At 42.6% G+C, this 21,384-nt stretch overlaps 2 protein-coding genes across 7 annotated transcripts in view; one reads left to right on the top strand and one right to left on the bottom strand.

Moving 5' to 3' along the window:
• Positions 1 to 7,600, bottom strand: part of FBXW2 (F-box and WD repeat domain containing 2) — a 64,007-nt gene extending 56,407 nt beyond the window's left edge. Inside the window, exon 1 of one of the 3 annotated variants that reach the window (XM_033961046.1) lies at positions 7,427 to 7,600. The gene's annotated coding sequence lies outside the window, so the exon portion shown is untranslated. Of the gene's footprint in view, positions 1 to 7,247; positions 7,393 to 7,426 lie in introns of those variants that run through there. The other 2 variants (XM_033961044.1, XM_033961045.1) reach the window with 2 other exon arrangements.
• The window catches only part of SLC2A8 (solute carrier family 2 member 8), a 38,263-nt gene continuing 24,395 nt past the window's right edge, over positions 7,517 to 21,384 (top strand). For 2 of the 4 annotated variants that reach the window (XM_033961042.1, XM_033961041.1), the window contains exon 1: positions 12,976 to 13,754. In XM_033961042.1, the coding sequence (XP_033816933.1) occupies positions 13,678 to 13,754 (77 nt within the window). In that variant the 5' untranslated portion in view covers positions 12,976 to 13,677. Of the gene's footprint in view, positions 7,615 to 12,975; positions 13,755 to 21,384 lie in introns of those variants that run through there. The other 2 variants (XM_033961043.1, XM_033961040.1) reach the window with 2 other exon arrangements.

Genomic DNA, 21,384 nt, shown 5'->3' with positions numbered 1-21,384 from the left:
CGAGGTGCCTCTATAGCATGCTTAGGCTGGCTCCCAGGGAGCAGGGTCGAGGCAGGTGCAAGCTGGGCCAAGACCAAGGTAGTCTGCGTGGTCAATATGGCTTTCAGCATGTCCTCGGAGACAAGCACCAAGACCAATGGATCTGGTCTTAGGGGTGCAGCAGGGTGCTCCATTGAGGGAGATCTCGAAGATGAGTATTCCCTATGTTTGGAGGCACGCTTGGAGGTAGGTCTCGAAGAGGCTGCACGACTGCACTTGTTGTCTGGATTGCCTGAGACTCAGCTGGAGGCTTCTTAGGTACCGTACCTGTGGAAGGAAGAGGAGACTTGCCTGAGGACGGAACCTTAAGAGGCACAGCACAAGAGGCCTTCGAGGTCGACTTGTTCGAGGTCTTGCAAGTCGGGGCCAACACTGGGGTCGAGGCCGAGATCTTCTCCGCAGACTACTCCATAGGGCCAAAAAGCTCAAGGATTTTGGCATGACGTCTGCGAAGGGCTCTCTTCTGAAGGGTAGCGCAGCGTGGGCAGGACTCAGATCAATGTTGAGGTCCTAAGCACTTAATACACCAACGATGAGGGTCGGTCAAGGAAATGGCCCGGCCACACTGGCTGCACCTTTTAAAACCGGTAAGAGGCTGGGACATAGGCAAAATACAGCCACAGCCGAACGAGGGCCGGTGGCAGGGCCTAAGCCCAATCCCCGTCGGGCGAATACTGACGGAAAAAAAAGTAAAAAAAAAAAAAAAAAAAGATGCGTCGCACAGCAACTTTAAAAGGGAACAAAAGAAATAAAACAAATTAAAGCCGTGGTGCAAGAAAGCACTTAGAAACGGCAGAGCTGAGAAACAGGGCTTCTTGGCTCCGAGGAAAACTAAGAACTGAGGAGACGCGCAACCTGACTTGGGTGGGAAGGCACTCGCGCATGCTCAATGCAGCACTCGCGAGCTCTTAAAAGATCTTCAAGCAAGTCTGCTTGCGAGGCTGTCTGCTACAGGGCTCCGTGGATGACGTCACCCACATGTTGAGAATATGCTGCCTACTTGTCCTGGGATAACTTGAACTACTAGCAAGTCAGGCTGAAATTCAGGAGCCATGGGATAGAGCTTTATTGCCTCAGCTTTCCTTAAGGAGCCCTCCAGGACCTCCCAATGCTCCGTATTAAGAGCAGTAAGATCCTGATGCAAAGGGAAAATTGATGTCTGTGCCTGAGAAGCGCTTATAATTGAGCACTATGCCACCGCAGTCTGTGGCGACTCCAGGTTTAACTCCCAAAGTGACTGAGATAAGCTCTGACAACCCTATCGCTTTAAACAAGCGGTGTACTATCAGGTTTTCGCTTTGATCAAGGGGGACTACAGTCTCTTGCTCTCTCATCTCCATTTGAGACCCCAAATTCCCCAGAAGGGATGATTCACTCTGGGACAGTAAAGGCATAGAATCTGACTTCCAGTCTCCCCAGACATTATCAGATTGGTTCCCTGGCTCAGGAATTTCTGCTGAAGCAAGCATCCCTGGGGAGCACATGCCTCCTTGCACAGACACCATTGCCCCCCTTGACTGATATTGAAGACCTCTGACAATTTAAGTAGGCTTTCCACAAAAAAATTTACAAAATCTGGGGTAAATCCCTGACTAGGGACCACAAGGTGGCTTTCACTTTGCCATTTCTTGGGCTCTGCAGCGTCTATTTACCTGGGTCATTCCATGTCAAATGGTCTAGGCCTCTCCACCTGATCATCTCAGAAGTTGATGAAATTTTTAGTGGAAGTACAATAGGACATGCAATGAATATGTGCAAAGTCTTAGAGTTGCATGCATCTCAACTTCTTCCAAATTAGAGGCCTCATTATTGGGGCCAATTTTTTCATTCCATGGAAGATAGTGCCAAAATGTCAACTTTGGATTTAGGTTGTGAAAAGTATAGTTGCTCTATCAAGCTAAGAGTCATATTTCTAGTACAACTGTTTATGCTGAACCCAAATATACAAAAGAAAAAACCCAAAAGAAAACAAACTGTGGAGAAACACAATGTTCTTGACTTTCCTTTATTTTTTAAAAGATCTTCGAACAATAGTAAAATTAGAACACATCAAACACGTAAAAGACTACCAGGACCAGACATGGGCCATGTTTCGGCTAGCAAGCCTTTTTCAAGGATCCGGTCAAAGCAGGTAGTTGATTAAACAAAATTTATTGCAGTCACGAAGAGTCCAAAGTGAAGAAATGAGACGAGTGCTGAGCTCTTTTGCACAGTACAACTGGTGTATGCAAACCCAAATATACCACCGATCATTGGTGCATCACTGGGGACCACAAAGTTGATGAAAAAGCTTGTTGTGGAATGCACAGGCAAATAGTTCCTGAGTAGAAAGCACAATAGGGCTCAGATTTTAGGAACTGGAAGAGATTATACCCAGATACTTCCCCAGTAAACTTTTAGGCACACCGAGCTTTTCTTTTCTGAGATAAATCTTTACTGAGATTGATGAAAAAAAATTGTATGCACATATTTAGCTATATTCACTATCATATATCACAACCGTACATCCTCCAATCTCCTCCTTTCTTGCATCTGAAAGAGCAATTATTTGGCTACAAAACTCACCAAGTTTTGACTTGCTATTCCTAATAGCTTAAAATAGGCCTGAAAAGTACAACATAGACCTGCGTTTAATGTTAAAATATGTGGGAGATATAGACAGGCATTAGAATGAGAGAAACTTTGAATTGGACATTTGTGGTTAATAACTGTAAATTTTTATTAGGACAAAAAATTAATGTGATCAAAGAATAGTATGGTTTGGATAAGAGTTTTCAAGTTCAAGGACAAATCTTGCTTCCCAATCACTTCAAATGCTGTTCATCATGCAGCTAGCCCAAATACAATGCCTTGAATTTGTTGTCAATATTGGACAGCACAATTTGTGAATAGTTGTACACTGGTACCTTGGTTTGCGAGCATAATTCTTTCCAGAAACATGTTCATATATCAAAGCAAAGTTCCCCATAAAAAATAATGGCAACTTGGATGATTTGTTCCACTGACAATACATCTCTCCTCCTCCCTCCATTCCCCAATCCATATCCCTTCCAACACTTCTCCCACTGCTGTCTCCACTTTGACCCCCACCCCCCCCTAGGCTATCCCAGGAACCGGCTTCGCTTCTCCCCAATGCCACCGGCGCTGCTCCCTCCCTTCGCGACCATCAGTACTACTATCCACCTCCTCCCCTCATTGACCGGCCCTGTGCTTACCCGTGCTGAAAGTGCCTGCCACTGGTTCTATGCTGGGCTGCTGTGGGGCCTTGAGCATCTGCGCATGCTCAAGGCCTTCTCGGAGAGGGTGAGAGCCAGAAGACCTTGAGCATGCGCAGGTGCCTCCAGGAGCCTAGGGAAGCGCACAAGCCCGCCTAAGGCTAGGTGTGGGCATGGCCCGGAAATAGCCTTAGGTGGACCTAGGTGGCCGTATGCATCTCCCTAGGCCAGCGGTAGACGTGTACAATGTAGGCCAGCAAAATACTGGTCTACATTGTAAGCAGACACGGCTGCTGAGCTTATTGCGGCAAAGGATCTCCCTGCCGCGATAAGTTTAGCAGCCGCAACCACCCATCAGGAGGAATGCCCACTCCCTCCTCCCTGGCACTCCCAAACCCACCCCAATGTTCCCCGACATAGGGGTTGGTCTAGCGGATCTGGCCAATCAGAATCTTAGGCCACTCTCAGTGCATTCCTAAATACACTGGGAAATGGGCCTAAGATTCTGGTTGGCCCATTTGGAGGAGATTGAGCAGGGATGATTTTTAATATTGGACTACTTGACATGGAATGACCTACCTGCGTTTCACCCAAGCTCCAACCGAAGGCTCAAGAGAGGCTCTTTTCCCTGGACAAGGTGGGTCATCTGTGATCCTCCCTCCACCTTAATGGTGCCAGATGGGGCTAAGCCTGAGGCTCCTGAGCTTCCCCTTATATGCCCCGTGGCACATGGTCGCTGTTCTGCTGGCCATCCATTGCAAATTTTGCATGATGTTTATGTTTATTTAAGATTTGATATACCGCTTCTGCATTTTACTGACCTAAGCGGTTTACAAAGTATCAAACTAAAATGAAATTAGGTACTTGAGAAAAACTACCCTATCTGTCCAGGGATATCACCACTAAAGGTTTTAATTCAAATTGAGGGGTTTTTGAGGGAGATGGAGGCTTTTATTCCAAATCGGGAAAATCCAAGATGGATGCAAGACAGATTACATACACACACTCTATAGCAATGATATGCTCTAAACTAAAGAGCTGCACGGGGATGGCGGGGATCCTGTGGGGACCCCCCTAGGGTCACAGGGATCCCATGGGGACCCATCTAAGTTTGCAGGGATCCGTGGGGACCTCCCTAGGGTCACAGGGATCTCATGGGGTTGGAGGCTCCAATACCTGTGTGCCTCCTTTTCCTGCCCTCAAGCTGCATACACCCCTCTCAAGCAGCATGCAGCGCTCCAAGCATGCTGTCAGTAGCTGACCTGGAAGCCTTCCCTCCGTCAGAGCTAACGTCAGAGAGAAGGCTTCCGGGTCAGTCACGTGAGGACGCACGGCCCTGTGAAGAAGTGCGGCTAGAAGGCAGGAAGGAGGCGGCTGACCTGGACGGCTCCAGTACAGTCTTGTGGGAAGGGGGCCACAAAACACGCACGCTGGACCAAGGAAGGGAGAGAGTGAGAGGGAACGATCCTGGGACAAAGGCTGGAAGGAGGGAGAGGAGCTCAAATTGAGACACAGAAGGAAGGGTGGGGCATGAATTTCAGACAGAAAAAGGAGAGGAAGGGGGCACGAACTTGGGACTTAGGATGGAGGGAAGGAAAGATGCCAAGGTGGGGGTGGAAATAGAAAGGGAGAATTGTTAGGCATGAGTGCGAGAGTGAAAGAGATGGTGCTCAGGGGACAGGCTTGATTTCTGTCCCCGCGCAATTCTCTACTCCAAACGGAGAACATGTGAAAAATTTTAGGAAAGCACTTTCTAATTAGCAAACTTCTCTCTACTGTAAACAGCTTTAATATTTATTGCAGCAGATCTAAAAAAGCAAACTAATATGAAGCAATTTTCAAATGCATGCACATGAAAAAAAAAAAAGAAATAGGGGTTCAGGTGCAGATGAGCTGTTTGAAAATTTCTAACCCTCCCTACATATAAGATTACAGTGCCATCACGCACAGAATTTTATGACCAGAAGTCTTCCTTTATGCAGTTTTTTTAATGTTTTAATTTTCTGAACCCTATGCATACATATATGTGTAAAAGTACCTGTATAAATACCAAGTCAAATGTATAAACATGCTTGTTTAGGAAATTTTTAAGAGAAAATTTTCCTTTTGAAACCCTGGTGAGTCAAAAACAAAACTGTGTAGACTTTATACTAATACACACTGCAAATTGCTCTCAGATTATAAAACAAAATCAGGCAAATCATAGAAAATATTTGTAAAGAAATCTATTTTTCTGTTTTCAATCTATGAATGAAACTACCTACCAATCGAATGGTAATGCACATTCAGGTTACCCAGAAGACAGTTTGAATGCAGCATACCCTTTACAGGTGCCAACATGCCTGATCTATTTTCTATATAATGATCTTGGAACACCAATAATTTTGGCAAACGTGATTGCCCAGAGCAGGTGACTTTACAAAGCCGCGCTAACGGCCCCCGAGGCCCATAGAGAATTAAAGGGCTTCGGGGCTGTTTCCACACGGCTTTGTAAAAGAGGCCGTAAATATCTGATCTAAGTTGTGTTATAGTTTTCACTGGTTTCAAAATATCATGAACTCTTCTTTATAACTACTATTCTATATAAATTTATGCTTATAAAAAAAAACCCCAACACTCATACCATTCTAATTCATGCCACCCTCCATCCTTGCACTCACTGTAGATCATACATATCCATTACAGCATCTCTCTCATGATCTACCATTGGTATTCTAGCATGGAAACAACAACCTTCTACATCAGTCAACAAGGGTGAAACAAAATTTAGGAAACAAGTAAGGAGCAGGATGGGGTGATGTTAGGACTAATGATAAGAAAATAAATCATAGTTGCCTATTATACTTTGTTTTCTATTTGGATATGTTGCTCCTATATGGGGAAAGAATCTTTGATACTGTGTATGTGTGTGTTTTAGTTGCTTTCTCACCTTTGTCTCTTTCTTTACTACCACCCCCCCAGCCATTATATACTACTTTATCTCCCTAACTTAACAGGATTATTCCAAAGCTGCTTATTAAGATTGTCTTTATTCTAGGGTTTCTCTCTAATACATAATACTACATTGTAAATTATAAAGACTGAAACCAAGAACAAATTAGTTTGTCCGGGTATTTTCCTTATTCCCTTCCAGTTGCATTATCACAGACTCTATTCGATCTCTTGCTTCTCCCTTCTTTTCTCCAAGTTAAAGAAAGAAAAGTAAGAGGTTTAAAATTATATAAGAGTTTAAAAAATGAAAGAAACATTTCATCCTGTGCTAATCAACGAACACATACATGTTTGATTATAACCCACTTTCACAAGTGTGGAAGGAGGTCTCCAAGGATTACATTACATTACGGATTTCTATAATGCCATTACCAAAACGTCTGAACACTTCAAATACAGATTTGAGGACAAATCAGGGAGGACCCAGTCCGTCTTATAACATATTTCTAAACGTAGTTACCGTAAAGTTCAATGCGATTTACAAAAGATTAGCTACTAAACAAAATTCAGAATGATGGATACATTAATGTTAAGGACCAAAAAACTTAGAGAACAAGAATGTCTTAAGTTGTTTCCTATAATGAAGATAAATAACAAATTTTTATTTATAGATAAGAAACCGATGAAGAGCTGCTTAAAATCTTTGTCCAATAGTGCAATCTGGAAAGAAAGTGTATTATTATGATATCTTTTATCCTACAGTCCTTGAATGGTGGAAAAACAGCGAAAGAAGCCTCTCCAGAACACGCTACAACGAACTATCACCAAACCTCTCTCCCTCCAACATCAGCAGCCAGACAGCTCTACCCCAGCACCCGTGCATGGGCAGCAGAATAGTGAGGATCATCGATATTTTGTCCAACTCAGCATCAACAAGTTGAGAGCATGGGGTTGGTTTGTTTACCCCTCCCCCCAATAGTGTTCTGCTGCCCCTGTAATGGAAAGAGTACCCCACAAAAAAAAAATAATATATATATATATATATATATATATATCCCTTACGGCTCTCGCCTGTGTTTATAAAGGCACTGGGGAGCTTTCGCTTTTTATTTAGCCCATAGCGCACAGGCCGCTGAAGCCACCCTCAACTCATAGTAGGTATCACCCGGCTTCCCAGTCCAACACCAAATCCCTAACTAGTGTTCCTAAAACGCTAGCGGTTTTCTTCAGGCAACTCGTACCTCTTTCTGGCACGTCCCTCACTTCCCGTTATATCCATACTGTACGCTTCCTCCTCCTCCTTTCTCCGTCTAAAATGGCGGGTGCAAAAGGACCGAGAACGAACCGGGACCCGATCGATTGATCGCGGAGGGAGATGAAAATCGACTGCTCGGCCTTCGATCCGCTGACCTTCGCGCCATGACGTCAAGTACGCCATAGCGCGCCGACGCCTGATTTCCCTGTCTTGGGCTTGCAGTGTACGGTGGGGTGTTTTGCAATCGTAGGACTGAGCATGCTAAACCTACAAAGCTTAACATTAAGAATTTAAAATCTGAAGCAGGCTTTTTCTGGTGCTGGGCACCTTAACAATCGAGCTTTGGTCGATCTGTAGATTGTACTTTATTATTTAAACTCTACTTTTATCACTTGATTGCTTAGGTGCGTTTTGCAATGCTGTGTAAAGCTGAATGCAGGGTCTGTGAAGGAGGAGGCGGGTGGAGGAATATTAGCCATTCTTCAACATCTAGTGTAATTACGTTTTTCTTTTTTCACAGATCTAAGCTCGGACATGTTACAATTTAGCTATTGTAGTTATTCCTCTGCCTAAGAAAACGTGAGATAATTGAGTGAGTTGCCAAAGAGCATCAGTGAATGGGATGTAAACGTACAAATGTTGCCAGATACTTTTTTTTTTTTTTTTAATAATCCCGTATTACCTTCAAAAAGTAGCTCAAAAATAGCCCAGTGTAGGAAGGGGTGCTGAAAAGTTCTCAGCCCAACTAACTTCAGTTGTGATATTCTCCATGGAGGGCTATACACTTAGGGCTCCTTTTACAAAGGTGTGTTATGGCCTTAACGCGCGGAATAGCACACTAGCAACTACCACTTCCTCTTGAGCAGGCAGTATTTGGGGTAGCGCTAATCTGGTGCGTGCGCTAAATACGCTAGCACACCTTTGTAAAAGGAGCCCTTAGTCCAGCGAGTTTCCACTTTTTTCGTTCAGTACTTTTCCAAAAGAACAAAAAAAGTGGAAATTTGCAGGACTAAGTGTATAGCCCTGGATGGAAACTGCTCCAACTTTGTTGGATGGACTGAGAACTTTCCAGCACCTCCTTCTTTTTCTTCATATTCCCAAGAATACATAACATAAAAATTGCATAATCAGCTATAATTCAAATAATAATATGCCTTATTCATCTGCAAAAATACTCGTCAGTTTTTGTATTTGTTTTCTTGGGGGGCTTAGAGTTTAATCCTGTTGCGTTGGCAATGGGCTCAACCTCCTGTTCTCAGTGGAGCCACACTCCTAGTCTTCCTGTTAGTGTTCGCACGGGACCAGGGAGGAAGTTGCAGCTCTATGGGGGTTTTATAGCTGCTGACAGAAATAGGGGTCAAATTGGTGAGCCCACTGAACCACCAAACAGTTTTGAGGGGTCCGATGGACCAGCAGGAATTTGTTTTGACTGGAGGGGGGAGTCAGGAGAGATCCTCTGGACATGTCCCAAGAGCGTTCAGAGCCTTTTACTGACCAATGCTCAACACTCACTGTGTGCATATAATCTGCATGCTTTTAGTGTTGAGCTTTGGTTGCAAACTTAGTAAACCTGGAGTTTTGTGCATTTCCCCCTAAGGCCTACTGAAAGCTCCAGAGCTGTTGTTAGGTTTTGGTGGGTAAGGCAGGGAGTTTCCTTGCACCCATTTTCCATTACTAATGCGCTGACTCTAATGTTAGCAGCCTTTCCATGTACAGAAAAGCAGTGGCAGAGAACCTGTATACTAGAATGAAACTCTGGAAGCATCAGGCCCATAGTTTTACCTGGAAGCTTAAAACAACACATTTGCTTTAGAGGTAGCTTTGCTGAGGAACTCGGCTCTTGACCCGGATGTCTCTTCAGGCCTTGCAGTAACAAATGAAATCCTCCCTGCATCTCTACTCACCTGAAGTCATCGTCCATAAACTTGAAGAAGAACTTGTAGTTGGGTTTGTTCAGAAACGTTTTGAAATGGGCTAAGGTGATCCTCTCTGTAGCCATGGGTAGCCAGGGCAATGGTAAAAGATCTTTGTCTCCCCCATCGCTGCTCGGTCTCAAATGATGCCACAACCAAGAAGCGATCCTGGGGTCCTATCACCTGAGCCCAGCCAAGTCAGGGGGCTCCAAGATATGCGCAGGTGCCAAGGCAAGGAAAGAGAAACATGCACGTGGCTCCTCCACTCCATCCATATCGACAAGGGAAGGGAAGTGTGTGCACAGCTTCTGCGCTTCGCCCACAGCCACAAGTGACAAGGAAAGTGCATGTGGGCTCAGCCCGGGAGAAGGCTAGGCTCTGATTATGATTGGCTGTGGGAGAGGGTGGACAAGGCCCATCATTGGTAGAATATTGAACACTTGATCTGCACTAAATGCTGATTTGCTGAATGCCAAGCTGACTTGCTGAAAATACTGTGCCATGATGCAGCCCAAATTACAGTGACAAAAATCTAAAACCAGCCCAAAAAAACCCGCAACCCACAGCTACTCAAAATTTCCTGCAACAAGTGTTCCAAAGCAGCCCAATTGTGCGAGAAAACCGTGGACCTGGCAACTATGCCTGCTGCAGAATAGAGGTGTGGGATTTTTCAGGGAGCCACACTGAGTTGTGTGAGTGTGTAGATAGTAAAAAGCAGTGGGTAGAGTTGGAGGCCCCTTTATCTAAGTAGGAGGGGGTGAGGTATAAAAAGGGAGGGAGTAAATTCTAGGCTTTTGGTTATCTTCCCAGAACCCTAGGAATTAGAGAATGATACAGGAACAAATTTTTCCCATCCCCACAGGATCTATCTACATCTCCGTCCTGTCCCCACAAGTTCTGTCCCTCTTTCTGCCCCATCCCTGCAAGCTCTGTCCTCATCTGTACAAGCCTCAAAATCATAAGTGTCCGACGCTTGTGCAGATGAGGACAGAGCTTGCAGGGTTGGGACAGGGACAGAACATGCAGGGACAGTGACAAATTTGTCCCCATGCCATTCTCTACTAGGAATGAGGAAGAGATCTAAGCCCCGATCCTCTAAAATCACTGTTAAAACCCCTTGGGTTGCTTTAGTGCCCATGCAAATGAGGTTCATGGAGGTCAACAGAAATCCCATCCGATCAGTTGTTGAAGAACGCAAATGACACGTGCAGAATAGTCTATAGAAAGAGGCATAAATGTGCACATGTGCCAGGAAATGGTACATTGTAGGTACGCATGCGTCATTCATAGGTGTGCCGATGCTATTGCATGGAGGGGAAGGGAGGGGGCAGAGAACTACCAGAAAACTATGCAATCAGCAGCTTTCAATGAAAGCACATAAGATGCACCTTTAATACACGCACTTGAGAAGCGGTTTTAAAACACATTCTTTTTCATTTGCTATTTTGAGATTTTTTTCCATTGTTAATACAATTTGTATTTGAAAAATATAGGATAAATTTTCTTAGAAATATGATGGTGACATCTGCCAGGTTTTGGAGTGTTTATTTTTGAATTTCCATGTCATGCAATCATCAACCGTAACCCCAGACACATGTGCCTGAGACATGCCTTTAACATTACCAGCACCCTCGAACCAGTTGGTAATTTGGGGGCATTAATGTTTCAGTTTGTGCATCACCAGGCAATGTCAGCATTTCCCAAAGTGCTCATTTTAATATTAATGACCTTGTTATACTATAGTTGCATAGCAGAGTCATAGGCTGCTACAAAGCACAGAAAAGAGCATGATGAGCCATTATGTGCTTAACTTGGAATTAGATCTTACAAAGAAGTCCCAACTAGGATCCAAGTTTCAGCAATGTAGGATGCCTTCCTCAGGGGACAATCAAGTACTGGTAACTTTTGTTCCTGTATTTCTCCTGGCAGCTTCTGAATACCTGCCTGATTTTCCACAAAAGACACCAACTTAGGCACCAGAAAGTAGCATAGTCTTTGTGTGAAATGACTATGCTGCTTTCCAATGCCATTCTTATTGGTGTTTGCTGGCTTTTTTCAAGGTAGGAGCCTTGTTTGACCTAAATGCCCATCAGTTTTTGAGCACTCTCTGCTTATTATTTCTGTACCATTTATTTTTAGCAGTTTTTAAACCAACTAGCTATCTCGGTTCAGTTATGGACTCTATTTTGTACTGTATCCTTAGCTTGCTTTCACTTTCACTCTTTCGGTGCATTCCCATGTAGATTGAGTATAGTTTGGTACTTCATTTTACCTTTAGTACTCTTTTTTAGAGATCATTAAACAACTACCTATTATCGGTCAGTGTAGGTTCACGTTCCTTCGTTTTTGTCCTTTTACAACTCATAGATATTTTGTCCTTTAGTGTTTACTTATTCTTACCATATGTTTGACTACTTGTTTGGTTTGTCACATCAATTCCTCGTACATTTTACATATGTCTCTCCATTTATGAATATACAGTATATTTTATTCCTTGTTCTCAAAAATGTCTTCATATATAATATGTTTTTCTTCTAATGTTGAAAAAAACAAAAAAAAAAGCCCAACAAAAACTGCAGAAAAAATGCAAAGAAGAAAACAAAACCAGAACTGCAATATAATGTACAAGGTGCAGGAATTTAATTTAAAAAAATTAAAAAACATACAGTATATAATAAAAAATCCAAAACCTAGTCCTGGTATTCATGTGGACCGGACCTGACACGGTCCATGTTTCGAAAAAATACTTCTTCCTCAGGGGTCCCAGATGATGTTTTTTGATATTCTACATATCATCATCTGGAACCCCTGAGTAAGAAGTATTTTTTTTTAAAAAAACAGACCGTGTCGGGTCCAGTCCACTTGAATACCAGGACCAGTTTTTGGATTGTTTATTATATTTATTTTATGTATGTTATACATGTTTTTATGATTTCTTAATTAAATTCCTGCACCTTGCACATTATACTGCAATTCTTGTTTTGTTTCCTTCTAAAGGTAATTTTATATTTGCAATACTGTGTGTATTTAATGTATTTTATATGATTCTTTAGTGTTACAAAACAGACGGTAAAGTTCTTATTGAAAAATTATATTTTTCAATGTAAATTTTTGCATTTAGAATTTATAAAGAATAGATTTTAATATTGAACTTTTATGTAATATCAATGAGTCCCACACTGTAAATGAACGAAGCCCATTCAATTCCTATGGGCTTCGGTGAAATTATCGCCGCATTGTTTCCTTCGGCTTTGTAAGAATCCCTAAAATTCTTAAATGTTTTTTATGATGCAAGACCAAAGGTCAGCATTTGTGCCATACGGCGCACACTGATGACACTGAAGCTGTGTGTTGAAAGGGCGGAAGGAGTTTTCATCACATGATCTCTGCGAGTTCCAATACCATCTGTTATTGTCTCTTGGAATTAGGGCTCACATCAGATGCAAAGACAATCACGCGAAGGTGAGGACTTTTGCCCGGTGATGTCACATGACAGTGCGCGGCGTGCAGCCTGCAGCCTGCCAATCCCAAAGCATTAGTCAAAGCCAAGGTCGGTCAGCTGACCTACGGGATGGGTTTGGAGGTGTGTGACGCATAATGAACGCAAGGGTTTGTTGGGTGGTACGCCACGTGACAGGAGTGGATCAGGTGGCAGACGGGCTTGAGACTTGGCGTGATGGATCATGTGATAAGGGTGGGCCAGCTGATCTGTCAGCCTTTGGGATTCGGGTAATGGGGGAGGTATTTATCGTTCTTCATTTTCATCCGTATGTCTTTTACCGACTTGAGCCGCTTGATTCTTTTATGACACCTGGGAAAAAAAATTTCACATTGTCCACAGGGGTCTGAATCCTTGTTGACTGTGTGCGACAATGCTGGGGGCAAAATATTAATTTTAGAGGCCACTGTGGAGCACCGAAACGCTTACAATGGCCACAATGGTTGTTTAGCAACTCCTCCCTACCAGGGCATTGTAAGTTGAGCATTCTCAGCTATCTTTAATCCGCGTTGCGGTCATTCCCGTCTCTCCCCCTCCTCCGCCCTCGCAAATACAATGGTGTCGACTTTGAAGAGTAAATGCGGCTTTTAACTCTTAACTACGTTCCTGGGGGCACTCCGGCTTTGTTTTAAAGCCACTTGCCCGGGCCAAAACAAGTCGCAACATGACACTCAGTGCCATACTGCAATCCAGTAGAGGCTGAAAGACACACACTTATCGAGCAGCGACTATATGCCTTAAAAACAAACAAAAGAACCAAGTATAAAGGCTTCTTTGCAGCATTCATTCACCAGAGCCCCCGGTTTTAGATCAGTTGACTGACCCATGTTACGTGGCAGCATGGCTTCCCAGGAAAACAAGCCCTTGCTGCATGGTGTGACTCTGGAAAACCTCTATCTGAAGTAAGTAGCCTGGTTTGGTGAAGCAAAGCACGGGGGTTTGACGTTTATGGCTGGCTTAGCTTAATAAGCTGGGGGTTTGTGGTTCTGGGTATAATTTAGGTAGGGGGGCGGTCCCAGGGTTGAACTTGTTCCTTTCTACACTGTCTACTCCCCTTCTCCAGTAACATCAGTGATTCAACCCTGCTTCGCTCACTGACACTTTTTCTTATGTTTTTTTCATTTTGCATTATATTAATGTGTAGATTTGCCAATAGGCGTTGATAGGCTTTAGCATTACTTACCACAGGTCCCAGTGAATTAATGAGGGTGCATCTAATATGGGGCTATGTTTAGTAAATCTAGAAATTTATCATTGAAGTTGCTTTGAAAAGCATTCATGTGATTTGTAGCAATGCTGATAATATAAATACTTAAAAAACCAAAAACCTGGTGCATTTGCACATTTGTCTTAAAAAGAGATATGATTTGTGATTGGCAAAGGTAACAAAAATTACAGATTGGGTGGCAAAAGTAGCTGCTGAGCATCTAGCTTATCTATCTAAATGCTAACCAGTAAATAGTGGCTACTACAGAGTGTATAAAGGTACACTTTTGGTTTTCACAACTTATATGGGTGATGCCTCTGAAGTGCATATTTTTAAATGTATAAGTTGTAGGCTTAAATGGTGAAATCACCGTTTACTGTTGACTTCAGTGTGCCTGTATCTGAGCTGCCAAATTATTCAAATCCAGGAAAGAGATGTTTTGAACTTACAATGTGTGTTGAAATTTATTGTCCCAGATTCTACACATTGAGATCAGTACCGAGCATAAGAGAATGTTTCTGGATGGAATTCTCAGAAATACAGACCTAGCCTAAGATCTCCCACCTGGAACTATGTAATTTGTTCTGAAGCATCCAATTTGGGGGTGTTTTATAAACGCAGAGATAATATTAACCTGCAGTTGCTAGAAGCTGTTTGAGCTGGTTCGATAAGATGCCATCTATAATCCTAGGTTTTGTTTTGGTTTTCTTTTGCTGTTTTGCATTCAGAATTTAAGGGTTTGAAACTATGATGGAGTTGGCAGGAACTCTTGTCGAAGGGCAGGAGGGAGGAGAATGAGGTAGGCTGAGGAAACTTAGGCCCTCTTTTAGGAAGCCGATTACAGTGGTGGCCTGTGGTAATCACACTGAAGCCCATTGGGAATTAATGGGCTTTAGTGCCATTGTAGCACAGCAGCTGCGAGCATGGATTTGTAAAAAAAAAAAAAAAGGGGGGAGGGGGGGTTAGTTACTGTTAAATAGTCAGTAGCATAGTCAGATCTGATATATTAGGTGTGTCCAGATCTGACATTTTAGGTGGGCCCAGAATCAGAGTCAACATAACAGTGCAGGGTCCTTGTCTCTTCCATGCCCTACCAATATGCTAGTAGGAAGTTGCATCAGAAGAGGTGGGCTATGGCAAAGAAGACCCCTTGGGCTAGCTGGAGGCAGGCTGGCGTCACTGCTACCAGTGAAAAACATATACATTTATGGGTGAGGGGCAAATGGCAGATTTTATTTTTTTTTTTTTTAGGAGGGGGGAGATTCTGAAGTTTTTTATATGGGCACCAGTAGTGGGATGAGGATAGCCCCTGACTGGCCACTAGACTTGGGTGGACTTGTGCCCATCCAAGCCCAATGGTAACTAAGCCCTTGTTCTCACCTAACAAATATTCTCAAAATTTAACTAACAGATTTAGGAGTATCTAATTTTCTGTTTTTTAGCTGATCCAGGACTGCACATAGTGAATGGCATAATATCTTTCCCTTGTTAAATTTTCTTTGCGGGTAACCTTTCATTTTATATCATAAATAAAGCAAATAAATAGGACTGTGCAAAATCATATATGAACCTCCAACAAATAACCGCTGAGGTAAAGGAGGAAAAGGACTTTAGAAATGTACAGATTAGAGTTCACTCTAAAATCTCTCTGCTATCTTAAAAACTTTTTAAAAATTCAGTATTTCAATGTTTCTCTGTTTCTACTTCTACATAAATCAATGAGAATACTTTAAAACATTTTTGTAGAATTTTATGGATTTTATAATGAAGTAATTCACAGAAAAACAAAAATGGACTGTATAGTTGTCCTGCTCTCTCCCTCTACTATAAACTTACAACATCACCAGAATAAACTCTTGATTCATAAGCAAATATTCTTTAATGTAGTAACTCAAACAAAGTTGAAAATGACTTACAGTAGTTCAGTTGTTTGGAAAGAATTGTAACCTCTGCTACTAGTGTCCATTCTTACCTAGCTCTCCATAAGCTCAGGGGCTGGGAGAGCTCAGCACACATTGAATGGTAATGTTGTGGTATATAATGAAGTACAATAGAGTGAAAAAGATTGATTGAATTAGTGGTCTTGAAGGAATGCACAACTAAATCAGAGAGCTGCTATTTGCAGCTCTGGGGGAAGAGAAAGAAGAAGAGGGGCTACTACCGGTAGTTTCCTTGCTCTCCAAGTATGCTTTGTAATAGAGTCCAATGAGACATGGAGCTGGAATATGTGCTTTGAAAGAGCCTATGACAAAGAACTACAGGATTGTGGGGACTTGTAGTTCAAGGACACTAACTCATTTAAAAGCACAGGCAATGCATAATATACACAAAATAGCAAGCAACCTGCCAAAACAGTAGTCATTGAATGGCCTGACAAACATGGATGGACAGCTCAGCATGCTTTTAAGTTGGCAACAGCCTTGCCTACTTGCTTAAACCGCACTAATAGTTATTGGCATTTTATACATGTTTCGAGGCAGGCTTGTTAGTTAACTGCTTGTTGGGATTTGTGTTTTGAAGGATTGATTGATAGGGCATTTTGCATACCTCCTTTGTTTATTTATTGAGATTTATTAACCATCTTTTTGACGAGATTCACCCAAGCAAGTACAGTTCAGCATAAAACTTACAATTTTGTTAATAGCATAACAATAATAAAATGGCCGCATAGAAACATAAATGCAATGACTGAGGTTAAATCTGCAAATTGAAACTTAATAATAGAACTACCATGAAACAGTTTCAAAAATGTACTTATTTAACAACACTGAGATTCAAATAGCAGAGACCGGCAGGAAACCAAAAACCATCAAAGCGCTTTTTGCCCTCACAGACGCTTTTATTGCACTTTGATGGTTTTCGGTTTCCTGCTGGTTTTGGTTGTCCCTCACTCACGGCATTGTCCATTCATCCTGATGAAGGCATCTACAGATACTGAAAATGAAATCCTAGTTGGGACAATCTAGGCACGACCTAGATTCAATTACACTTACATGTAGATGGACATGATATTATAGACTTTGTCTATTTTTATAGTATTTTATTATTGACTCAATAAAGTATTCTCCTTGGTTGATATTTTGATATCTCTCTTGCCTCTTTTTCCTGGGTTTCTGTGATATTTTTGAGGCAAATTCTTCTTTCCCCTGTTTTGTTTGGGTACAATTTATTTGAGGATACAGGAAAAAAAACCCTACATTTGTCTTAATTGGCTCCTCCTGGATATCTGATTTGAAAAATCTGGCACTTACATGCAAAATTAACACTTAACACATTCAAAATACCAAGCAATGCTACTCTTTTTTTTAATGTGTTTCTTATTAAAATGTCCTTATTGCATGTGCTTTTCCCAGCATACATTTTACAAAAGACTTTGGGCTCCTTTTACAAAGTTAGAAATATAGAAACATAGAAATTGACGGCAGAAAAGGGCCACGGCCCATCAAGTCTGCCCATACCAATGACCCACTCCCTGACGTTTACTCCCCTAGAGATCCCACGTGAATATCCCATTTTCTCTTAAAATCTGACACGTTGTTGGCCTCAATCACTTGCTGAGGTAGCTCGTTCCAATGATCGACCACCCTTTCGGTGAAGAAGTACTTCCTGGCATCACCATGAAATTTCCCTCCCTTGACTTTCAGCGAGTGCCCTCTGGTGACCGAGGGCCCTGTAAGACAGAAGACATCATCTTTCACTTCTATACGTCCCGTAATATACTTAAAGGTCTCAATCATGTCTCCCTTCTCTCTTCGTTCCTCCAGTGAGTACATCCACAGTTTTTTTAGCCTTTCTTTATACGTGAGATCCCTGAGCCCCAAGACCATCCTGGTAGCCATTCGCTGAACCGACTCAATTCTCAGCACATCTTTCCGGTAGTGTGGTCTCCAGAACTGAACACAATACTCCAGATGAGGTCTTACCATGGATCTGTACAGCAGCATTATGACTTCAGGTTTTCTGCTGACAAAACCCCTACGGATGCAGCCCATCATTTGTCTTGCCTTGGACGAAGCCTTTTCCACTTGATTGGCAGCCTTCATATCATCACTGATGATCACTCCTAGATCACGTTCCACCATGGTCCTGGTCAAGGTTTCACCATTTAGTGTGTAAGTTCTGTGTGGATTTTTTTTACCTAGGTGCATCACTTTACATTTTTTAGCATTGAAGCTTAGCTGCCAAGTTGACGACCACTGTTCCAGCTGTCGTAGGTCCTGTGTCATACTGTCAGGCACACTGCTTTTACCTACTATGTTGCATAGTTTGGCGGCGGCGGCAAACAGTGATACTTTTCCTCTAAGCCCTTGGGTCATATCTCCTATGAATAAATTGAATAGAATCGGCCCTAAAATGGAGCCCTGTGGTACTCCACTCGTCACGGCTGACGTTTTGGAGGGGGTACCGTTTACCATCACCCTTTGAAGCCTACCGCTTAGCCAATCCTTAACCCATGTAGTGAGTGTATCCCCTAATCCTATCGATTTTAGTTTGTTCAACAGCCTGCGGTGTGGGACGCTATCAAAAGCTTTGCTGAAGTCCAAATATATCACGTCCAGGGACTCCCCGGCATCCAGATGACTAGTCACCCAGTCAAAGAAGTCAATCAGATTTGATTGGCAGGACCTTCCCCTGGTAAATCCGTGTTGGTGGGGATCACGTAGATTTTCTTCGTCTAGAATTTTGTCGAGTTTCTGTTTGATCAGTGTTTCCATGAGTTTGCACACTATGGATGTGAGACTCACCGGTCTGTAATTTTCTGTTTCTGTTCTGCAGCCCTTTTTGTGGAGTGGAATTACGTTAGCTGTTTTCCAGTGCAAGGGTACTCTTCCCGTGCGCATGGAAAGATTGAAGAGCACGGATAATGGTTCAGCCAGAACTTCACATAGCTCTCTGAGCACCCTGGGGTGTAGATTGTCTGGTCCCATGGCTTTGTCTACTTTGAGTCTTGAAAGTTCGTAGTAGACGCTACTGGGCGTAAACTCGAAATCCTGAAGCAGGTCATTTTGGCTGTTTCTTGTCTGTAGTTGTGGACCAGCTCCCGGCGCTTCACAGGTGAATACTGAGCAGAAGTATTCGTTTAGTAGTTCTGCCTTGGTAGAATCAGATTCTGCAAAGTTTCCGTCTGATTGCCTAAGGCGTTCTATCCCATCTTTGTTTCTCTTCCTGTCGCTAATGTACCTGAAGAAGGATTTATCCCCTTTTTTAATGTTCCGTGCTAGATCTTCTTCTGTTCGGAGCTTAGCCTCTCTGACTGCCTTTTTGACAGCTTTAGATCTGACCAGATAGTCCTCTTTTGCCTCCCTCTTCCCAAGATGTTTGTAGGTGATAAATGCTTCTTTTTTCTTTTTAATGAAGTCCGAAATTTCCTTGCTGAACCATTGTGGTCTTTTGTTTTTCCGGCGTTTGCTTACTGTATTTATGTAGCGGTTAGTTGCCTCGTTCAGGATGGATTTCAGATTTGACCACATAGTTTCCGGATTGTCAGTTTCTGCATGGTTATGCAGCTTTTGATGGACAAAGTCTCTCATGTTGTCGAAGTCTGCGCCCCTAAAGTTGAGGACCCTCGTCGCTGTGTTTGATTTAGAGAAGCCTTTCCTGAGGTTGAGCCATACCATGTTATGGTCATTGGAGGCCAGCGTGTCCCCTACTGATACCTCCGAGACACTGTCTCCGTTGTTGAGTACCAGGTCCAGTATTGCCTGTTCCCTTGTGGGTTCTAATACCATTTGTTTGAGTTGTGCACCCTTAATGGAGGTTAATATTCTTCTGCTACCACACGTAGTTGCGGAGAGTGTGTTCCAATCTGCATCTGGCATGTTGAAGTCCCCCAACAGTACTGTGTCACCACGCAAAGTGATGTTCTCTATGTCTTCTATCAATTCCTTGTCTTTGTCTTCCTGTTGTCTTGGAGGCCTGTATACCACACCGAGGTAAAGGCATTTTTCATTCCCTCTGGCCAGGTTCACCCAGAGTGATTCCCCTGTGTATCTAACCTCTGTGATTCTGGTGGTTATGATATTATCCTTAGTGTATAGTGCTACCCCCCCCCCCCCCCCCTTCCTAACTCCTAAGTTGCGGTAGAAGTTTCTATTGTGGGTCGGCGAGGTAAATGCTCCAGTGCTCAAAGGAATTATATGAGCGTCAAAGCATTTATTTTGCTGGCCCATGGTAGAAACCTGTACCGTGGTTTAGTAAAAGCCAGTTCCTGTGTATAGAACTTTTTGCAAAATACCAGAACACTGGATAAATGACCTTATGGTCAGGTTACTATGAGAAAAATTTTAAAAAAACAATCTAGGAACATAAGTTAAAGTTAAGGTGATGAAATATTTTGACACCAACATGACAGGACTTAGCAGAGATCTGGGTTTCCTATCACATTTTAAATCTTAAAATTAAACTGATTTGTGACCTCCTGATAACCCATTTAGCTCTTCTCCAAGCTCTTCCTTTCCATTTGAGACTGTCCTTTGGTGAATCAAATTTTTTTTTTCCCCTAACAGAAGCCTTAAATGTAGGCCAGCATTTTACAAGTCTACATTTAAGGCATCTGTCTCATGCCTATGGAAATGCATAGGGATGCTTACAGACCCTCCAAGTCCACTTCTAATGGAAACCACACATATGCCAGCCTTGGGTGTTGGTAGGCATGCCTAGACACCTTTGTAGGCATGAGTCAGACGCTTATATTGTAGAAGTCCTTCGCAGCATGGCTTTTTTTTTTTTTTTTAAATGTGCATCCTGATTGGCTGGTGAGACGGCGATAGGATGTCTACTGCCATTTACAATTGTGACACCATTTGTAGAACCATCCCCTAAGGGTTCGTGTATCAAGTTTCAAGTTTTTATTAGCATTTGATGGATCGCTTATGTAATATACTAAGCGATGTACATCTTTGTACTATTCCTGTGCTAATTTAGCTGCACTGATTAGCGCAGACATGACCCCTGAAAAATGGAAAATAATATTTAGTGCGCAGTTAATGCATGCACATATGGCACTTACCACAGGATGCCTGACGGCATCTCATGGCCATTTTAAGCCATTTTAGGCATGATTTAGTGCCTAATGCAGCTTAATAAAAGAGCCCTTTAGTTTATTAATGCATTGCCACATTGTTTGTACACAGAGCTATTGGACAGTAGTACAATTATTAATTTTGTTTCATTGTAAGTTCTCTTTGAGTAGAGTACAATTCCTTTGCCGGTCAGATCTCTGTGTAAAATCTGAGTATATTTTATCTGAGCGTAAAGTACAGCCTGGTGGAATATTTAGGTTTCACAGTGTTGAAAGTGTTTACCCTACAAGATTATTATAGAAA

The sequence above is a fragment of the Geotrypetes seraphini genome, chromosome 10 (assembly GCF_902459505.1).
Source record: "Geotrypetes seraphini chromosome 10, aGeoSer1.1, whole genome shotgun sequence".
NCBI lineage: Eukaryota > Metazoa > Chordata > Amphibia > Gymnophiona > Dermophiidae > Geotrypetes > Geotrypetes seraphini.
Note: the sequence above shows the minus strand (reverse complement) of the source record. Positions and strands in the feature narration are given on the sequence as shown.